Source organism: Phyllostomus discolor, chromosome X, assembly GCF_004126475.2.
Source record: "Phyllostomus discolor isolate MPI-MPIP mPhyDis1 chromosome X, mPhyDis1.pri.v3, whole genome shotgun sequence".
NCBI classification, from domain to species: Eukaryota; Metazoa; Chordata; class Mammalia; order Chiroptera; family Phyllostomidae; genus Phyllostomus; species Phyllostomus discolor.
The window spans coordinates 34,565,233-34,573,878 of NC_050198.1; the positions used below are offsets into that span (position 1 = coordinate 34,565,233).

At 47.3% G+C, this 8,646-nt stretch overlaps 1 protein-coding gene across 7 annotated transcripts in view; it reads right to left on the reverse strand.

Annotated features, from left to right (window-relative positions):
* The window catches only part of KDM5C (lysine demethylase 5C), a 31,461-nt gene extending 26,762 nt beyond the window's left edge, over positions 1-4,699 (reverse strand). For 5 of the 7 annotated variants that reach the window (XM_036016778.1, XM_036016777.1, XM_036016775.1 and 2 more), the window contains exon 1: positions 4,041-4,699. In XM_036016778.1, the coding sequence (XP_035872671.1) occupies positions 4,041-4,190 (150 nt within the window). In that variant the 5' untranslated portion in view covers positions 4,191-4,699. The remainder of the gene's footprint in view (positions 1-4,040) is intronic. The other 2 variants (XM_028522835.2, XM_028522833.2) reach the window with 1 other exon arrangement.
* Between the last annotated feature and the right edge of the window lie 3,947 nt (positions 4,700-8,646).

An 8,646-nucleotide genomic window follows, 5' to 3' on the forward strand; every position in this document is an offset into this window, starting at 1 on the left:
GGGTCCAAAGGGGAAAGGGAGTTGGGTTATTCCAGCATAGTGCAAGACCAGAGGACACCCAAAGCAGCTCAACACCCTCCTCACACCTTCCCAGACCTTTAGCCACCCCAGACCTTTTACCTTGGCACACACCCAACCCACTAGGCCACACGTAGAACTCACAACAGGGCCTTAGCAGTCCCTCAAGTCCACACCCAGTGCCCCAGGGACAGGCCCTGGGAAGCTTCTCTTAAGTCCCTCCCAATAGTACAGTATGCTAGAATTTCAAGAAACGAGATGGGGCCCAAAATATTTGACCCCAAACTTTCCCTACAGCCACATTAACCCTTCACCCCCAGGCACATGCTATAGGGCACGGTCTGAAAGTACTGGACAGCACACAGGGTGGGGGTCAGAAGACGTAGGCTCACGTTCCAGCTCCACTACTTACTGGCTACAGGATTTTGTCTTTCTGCACCTGTTTTCATACCTATAAGGCAGGAATATGAACTCTTGCTCTGGCTTCATCACAAGACCGACATGGAAAATTAAACTGGTTTTCAAATTAAAATGTTATTCAAAGGTGCTGTCATTAAGACTTGACATCTAGCCCTGGCCGGTGTGGCTCAGTTGGAACATTGTCCTGTACACCAAAAGGTCACAGGATCGATTCCCAGTCAGGGGACATACCTAAGTTGCAGGTTTGGTCCCCAGTCAGGGCACACACAGGAGGCAACCGATCAATGTTTCTCACATTGACACCTCTCTACTTCTACCTGTCTCTCCCTCTCTCTCCCACCACCCCCTTCCTCGAAAATCAATAAATGTACCCTCAGGTAAAGATTAAAAAAAAAAGGCATCTAAAGCTGACCCCACCATGTCACATGGGGCCCATACACATGCAGGGCAGATCAGCTCTGATTTTGGCAGGATTTAAAGGTTTGGGCCTTCATGTCTGTTCTCTCAGTTCCAAGGGCTCAGGACACACACTGCAAGGAACAGAGAACAAGAATCTGCATCACTGACCTAGCAGGCTCCTTGGGCCCTCTCTCAAACACCTGCCTAGCACAGGGAGAGGCAGGGGAGAAAGCCCCAGGAGTGAGCAGGAGGTGTAAGTGCAGGGATGTCCAACTATGGTGGCTGAGAACGAGAGGTTTTGGGGAGGAGAAGGGAAGTCAGAGAAAGGTAATAAAAGTGAGGAAGGCTGTCCCGCCAAGTTGGAGCTTGTTGTGTCCTGCGTAAAGAATGGCTGTGGAGAACCCACTCCCCAAAGCCCTGGGCCCTGCTGTGGTGCTGAAGAGAATCTACAGCAGCCTAGACCAATGCCCTCATTTTACAAATGGGAAAGAATTGTGATTTCTCCAAAATCACATGCTGAATTAGTGGGAGACCCAAGGCTAGAACCCATGCTACCAGTCTACCAGTGTTCACGCACACATGAACACATGTGGAAGGGGGAGGGGTCAGTAAAACAAAAGGATGTTGGGTCTCTCCTGCATGCACACTTTTAGAAAAGGGGCCAGAGCACTCACACTTGCATCCATATACATTCCCTCCACTCCCCAAGCAGGTAGAAACACCTGGGGCTCAGCGAAGCAGGGGCAAAGAAAAGGAAAAAGACTAAAACGTTATGCCTGAAGCCCAGACAAACTCCCTATGCCTTCTTGCCTCCCATTAGTAGGGCATTTTCCTCAGCACAGGTAACCCAGGTAGAAAGGTGCTCAGACCCCAAACTCCAGGCACCCCTCTTTTCTGCTGAAATCAAGTTCTAGATAAGAGTAAGCACAACATCAAGCAAACTGGCAGGAAATAGCAGAACCAAAATCCTCGAGCAGGAGCTGTGGGTACAACAGATAGCTGGGGGAGGTCCAGCAATACCTCTTGCCTGGCTCTTCCTGGGACCTAAGAGCTCCCTCATGCTACCACCACATTTCTGCATGCCAAACCCTCAGGGTGTCAGTTTTATCAGGATGGTGCTAAAAAGCTTGGCTACCTGAGGCAAAAAACAAGGCCCTTTCAAGCTCCCTGGGTCTACTCCAGGGTACCACTGCTCTCCTGCAACCTATCTTCCCCAAGAGTAGTAGTTTCCTGTCTAGCAATTCAGAGCCCAAATCGTCCCTCCTTGGGCAAACTTCTATTTCCAAGTACCCACCCTCACACAGGTTCCCACCCTGAGCCCAAGCACCACTTGGGTGAGTGCTTCAAATTCCAGCCAGAAGGCTTGGCTGCCAAGACAGCCTAGGAGCAGCCCCACAGGAGGAAAAAACAGAATGAAACCAGAGAGCCACATCTCCTGAACTGGAAGGAGCGCACTGTTGAGGTGGAGAAGAGAAGCGTAACAAAAGACAGCCCCCCACATACACACTAGGGACATGTCACTTTCCCCCTTCCTGGTCCCCCTCCCCCAAGGAAGGGTAACATCACTTCCACAAAGCCAGGCCACCCAGATAAATCCAAGACAGAAAAATGAAAATTCTGTCAGATGCTGCCTCCGTTGAGGCTGCCCAGGACTCCCGCTTCTCCTTTCTGCTAGCCTTCCTGACCTTTCCCTACCCACTGCCACTCCCTCACCACGGACAAGGATACCTCAGAGATCTGTGGCCAGGCTCCAACAAGGAAGAAATTAGCTTACCCAACACCTCCCAGAGGATCCATTTGAAACCAGCCTAGATCTGTGGCAGAACACCAGAAAGCACCAAGTTGAATGAGAAGGCCTGTGGTGCCCTCCTCAGGTGGCAGTGAGGCTTCCCAGCCCGTTTAAGCCAGGGACACCTACTCAAAAACATCCTACTCCATACAAACTCAATTCCTGCCCTTAGAATTCCAAGTGGTGACTGAACACACATACCATCATTTCTCCTCCATGCCAGCCTATTCTAGCCCTTGGGGGACTTCTCCTGGCCTGAAGCCAGGCCTAGGAGCAAAGATATGCCCTTTGTCATTGACCTCTGGGAATCAATTGTTCTAAAGGCAGACTTCCATAGTTGCATTCTGTTTCGGAGAGTCCAAGAATACCCTATACTCTGGGACTTCCTACATCCTGGGACAGGGCAGAGTAGAAATCCTTGGAGGACACATACCCCACCCCCAAGCCAAGTGGTCCAAGCCTCTTCACAGAAGTCAACTCTGGGGAGGAGTGATGTGCAGGAAAGGCCCAGATACTGCCTTCAACTAGAAAAAGAACGGGACCTGGGGGACGGGGGCGCCTGGGCAGAGGAGGGCAAGGGGGAAAAATTGGGACAACTGTAATAGAAGAACAATAAAAATTTTGAAAAACGAAAAGAAAAGAAGGGCACAAGTCCCTGAACCCATTTCAGGAGAGCCAGATAGGGCATTCCCCATACGACTGTTTTCCTATCTGATCTACTGGGCTAGGATATTATCGTAGATGGATTGGCCTGGCAGGATGTGAGTAAATGAGTCAACTCACATAGGAGCAAACCAATGAGTACATCAAACACCTTCACAGTCACAGTAATTACCACTGATCTAGTGCCTACTACACATAGGCGCTACCTAGTTTAATCGAATTTTTGAAATAACTACTCAGGGGACTCATTTCACAGGCTTGGAGAGATACGTTACTTGTCCAAGGTCACACAGCTGGGAAGCTACAGAGTGGGGTTTTGAACTCATGTCTGTCTCCCTTGAGAGCTGTGATCGCCCACTACAACACACCGCCTGCCTTAAGAGAAGTGGTGACAGTACAGGGGAGAAAGGCCTTATTTAGTTCAGCCTTGACCTGGGTGGTCCGGGGTAACTAAGAGATATGCGTGTCTCTATCTGTGAACTCTCCCTGGCCCACTAGGCATCCCTGCCTGGACCCTAACCAGGGATGATTCTGAAAGGCGAGGTGGGAGTGGGGGTGGATCTCTGAGTCCAGGTCCCTTGGGGGCCTCACATCACGAGCACCCCTGGCCCCAGCATCCTTTCTCCCATCCGCGTCGCACCCACAACGGCCCCAGGCACCCCCTTTTCCCCCATCTCGAGATGCCCTGCGCCCGAGAGTCCCCCACCGGCTACCCTAGTTTCTCATTCCCGGCCTCGCTACCCGGCCTTACCGCGGGTGGGCGGATCTTGCAAATGCCGGACTTTTCGGCGATGGGCCTGATTTTCGCGATGTAGCCAAGAGGGTCTCGGAACTCGGCCCAGCTAGGTTCGAACACCGGGCACTCCGGCGGCGGTAGGAAGTCGTCAGACCCCGGCTCCATGGTGGACCCTAGGACTGGAGGGCTCGGACAGCCCTTAAGGACTCATGGCGGATACCGCCGTATGAAACCGAGGCACTGCTCGGAGACTAGGCCCTAAGCGAGGTGGCCGCCGCCCGCCGAGGGCTAAGGGGGCGTGTTGAGTGCCGCGCTTTGAAAGGCTCAGGCTGACGCTACTGCTGCCGCCTCTTAATCCTGCTCCGTTCCTTCCAAACTCTGCCGCTGCCTCCCAACTCCTGCAGCCTTCACCACTACAGTTACCTCCCAACCGCCGCGGCCTTCAACGCCGCCGCCGCCGCCATCTTGGTTTGTCAGCGTCCTCCCCCTCTTCACACCACAACAAACTGGATCCCTCCGCGGGTTGTCCCTCTCAGTCCCGGGTATCTTGTGTGAGGCCAAGCCCCAGGAAGCTTTCACCCCGTGAGGACCGAGTATAATGGGCAGGCGTGGGTTCCCTAATTGGGAGCTGAAACTCAAAAGTACTTCCCAGACACAGATCAAATAGTTCTCTTCTTCGGCGGAGGAGCAAAATTGTAATTAATATGCCGGATCCTTTTTCCGGATGGACCAGCGGTGCACGTTTAAAGGCCAGTGGTGCGCATGCGCGTTATGAGGAGAGACCGGAAAAGAAGCAGGGGTTGGTGGGCGTTAGGCGAAACTGACACCCCTCCCTCCCCTGATGACCTCAGCCCTGGTTGGAGCCCCGCCCCAATATTCTCTTTCCTAGGGTCTTTTCGTTGTGGGCAATTGCGAGCCAACCCTTCTGCTCTGGAGCTTTGAAAGAAGGAAGGCAAGAGGCTGCTCACTCCCCGGGGATTATGGATTTTTAGAATTCTGGGATCCAATGAGAGGAAGAAAGTATTTATTTCGTCAAGGTTATGTGTAGAGGCCTCTCAAAGATGGGGCTTCCATTCTTACCCCCAAAGAGTCATTGTGAATCAGCATTTTAATGAACACTTTCAACTGTTCTGTATGCACATTTGTGGCATGTACTCCTACAAAATAAGCCTGAGTGTATATATGTTAAAAACTTGAATGTTTAGCAACAGCTTACTTACCTATCACCTATCGGTCCCGCCATATGAAGTACTGTTTGTGCATCTGTGAGCCTACAGTGGACTTACCAAGCATCTGTGTACATGAGTTATATTTGTTGTGTATAGCCTGTCATATGCTTTTGTGTACCTACCATGTGTACACCTACTCCTATTATGTACATATTCATTGAGTACAGGTTTATCGTAACTATCTCAAGTATCAAACCAGTACTTTGCCCATACTTGAGGCATCTACTGCATTTGAGAATCATCTTTGTTATTCAATAGTTGTGGGCCTACTGCATAGAGTTTGAACACCTACTGTGCACATATTACAATACTTGTATACATGCTGATGAAGTGCTTATTTTGTGTTCACCTATCAGATTGTATTCCTTAAGGCAGGGATGATGTGGCTTTATACTTCCTTAACACTTGGCATGATAAACATGCCAAGTAAATTAATGTTGAGTAAATTAAAGAAAAATTAATGTGTATTTTTGAGCAGCCTTAGTATATATTGACTGAAAAGAATATAAACTCTTTGCAACATTTTCTGTGTATACTGTACTAAGCATCTGCTATATGCTTGAATATGCTTGAAGGGGATATGGAGTGTTATTCCTTCATTCAGTTAATTGTTCCTAATCACATACTGTGTCCCAATCCGGTACATCATTTTGCCTGCTTCAGGACTGAGCTAAGGACACCTGTCTGCAGGAGCAGGGCACACTGGTAGGAGCTTACACTCTGGGGTCAGAGAGGTCCAACTTCTAGTTCCACCAGGTCTCTGCAGTTTTCTAATTATATGATCTTGGGCAAGTCCTAACCTCTGAAACAAGTGGGGGTTATAATTCCTACCTTGCAGGACTGCTGTATGGTATCTGGCACATAGAAGGAGCTTAGTATATGTTAACCGTTATTTTTATTTCTGAGAGTCTACAACCAATATATCAAATCTCACTGAGAATCTCTTTTGTTCTAGGCATTGTGCCTAGTGATTTCGTATTTTTTGTCACCTGAATCCTTATATTGCCTTAAATGTTTGGAATCTTTATTCTCACTTCATTTGTGAAGAAACTTTTCCCGAGTAATAGAAATGGTAAGTGACATCTTTCTAGTTTTCTAAGTGTCAGGAGAAACCTCAGTGCCTTTCCACCAGGAACACAAGTGAATGAGCCAATTGAACAACTGTCTGGATGGGAAACAGAAAGCTAGGTGAGGTGATGCTAATAACAGCAAAATCACTAGCCTCTCATATGTGTAAGAATCAGACAGTCCACACAGCTCTTTCATACCAATTATCTTCCTTAATCTTTGCAGCAGTCTTGGGAAAGATGTAGGTTAATTTACCCATTTTGGAGATAAAGAACCATGTTCCAGAAAGATTGAACAATTTGCCTACTGTTACACAAGAAGTTGCTGACTCTTGGTCAAATGCTCTTTCTTGTCATTTGCTCTCATCAGGAATACCAACTGGGCAGGAGAATGAAGAAGGTGGGAGAATATGCCAAAACCTAGGCTGAGGGCTGAGAGAAGTTCAGCATTTCCATCTGGAGGCAGCTCAGTGAAGGACAAAGCACATGCATGAATCAGGAGTTGGGAGACCAGGTTTGGTCCAATCCATTCATTTACAAATATTTATTAAACTTGTACTATGCACCAGGCATTTTTCTGGGCCCTGGGAATATAATGGTGACCAGGACAGTCATGGTTCCTGCTTTCCTGAAGCTGATATTCATCTACTAAGATCTGTCAACTACCTCACCTCACTTCCCTGAGCCTTGATTTTCTCGTTTATCCAATGAGGCACTATAATCTCTTCCTCAAAGGGTAGTTATGAAGATTAGAGATAATGATGACCGACATTCATAAAGGGCCAGGTGCTATGAAATAGGTATTGTTATCCATGTTTTACAGATGAGGAGACTGAAGCTCTGGGAAGTATTAACTTACTCAAGTCACAGGGCTAGTAAGCAGCAGAGCCAGAATTCAAACCCATCTGTCTGACAGCCATACAACTCTGCCCATAAAAGTCTCAGATGGTGCTCCTTCCCTAACACAGAGTAAGGTGCCCAGGAAATTAATTCCTTTTCCAAGTCTTAGGTCTTGCCCTCATCTGGGCACTGCAGGGTTAAGAACTGGGAAGCACCAGGGAGCTCACCTTGGACAAGGGGCTGGAAAGCCCCTGGGAAAGAGGGTCTGGCCTGGAGCTGGTGCAGAGCTATCACTGGAAGGCTTGGTGGACTCTTGACTACACTCACCCCATTCATGTTTCTTGGGGGAACTGGATGAGTGTGACTTTGTGCCTCACTTTTTTGATCTGTAAAATAGGGTCCCTTCCAGTTCTGAAGTAGGTGTGAGCTGTGAGTTCTGACTTGTAAAGAGTTCTGGAATCCATCTCCTCCTAGCATACCATTTTCTAATCTTCTACCCCTGTGAGCACCATTTAGTATTCATAGCCTGTATTGAAAGAGATTCCTCAAGGTGTCAAGGTATCTGTGTGAACTCAGGAACCATATAATGGAGAGAGATAGAGAAATATAGATGTATATTATGTGCTTAATACAAGTAACAATAAAATATATTAAAAATAATAGTAATTCTAAATGAATTATAATAGTAGTAGATCATAACTCATTGAAAAAATAAAAATCCATATCTCCACATTGATATAAATGATGGAAAAGGGAAAGCTCTTTCTTAAAGGAAGGATGGAGTTAGAAAATCATTGAGAGATGCTTAAACATTTTTCAAATAAACAAGCAAACTCTTAAAGTAGCTATAATACTTAGTGCCCAAGTCTTGGTTCCTGAGTACCATTCTCAATCCAAAAAGATCCAGGAGTTCTTGGAAAAACTGGTTGATGCCAGGCCTGGGGCAGAGAAAGTACAAGATAGGCCTGGAGCATCTTGTGGTTCCTGAAAACAAGTGTTCAAAGAAAGATGGGGACCTGACAAAAAGGCACAGGCACCAGCTTGGAGCACCTCTGGATGGCCAAATATGAGGCATCTGAACATCAAAATAAAGAATGATATTACTGGATTATATATAACCCATTGAATAAAATAGGCAACCATGAGTCCACAAGGATAGACATAAATACATAAACGTAGGGGAGGGGAAAGCTCTTCCTTAGAGTGGAAAGCCAATTAATAGAAGTCAAAGGAATGATGGCATTTGAGAATCACTATTTGGCTGCCTGGAGAATCATCAGTGAATGCCAAAACTGGGGGGTGAAAATTTGAGGAGTAATAGAATATTGACATTTTTCAATGCATCTCTCCATAAGATACTCATTAATTACAAAGGGAAAAATAGTGACTTTACAGTGGAAACACCACGTGGCCCAATGTATCACCTGGTCTTACTTTTGCTCTTACTGAAGTCCAGGTGAGAAAACCTGTGGCAGCAGAGGAATG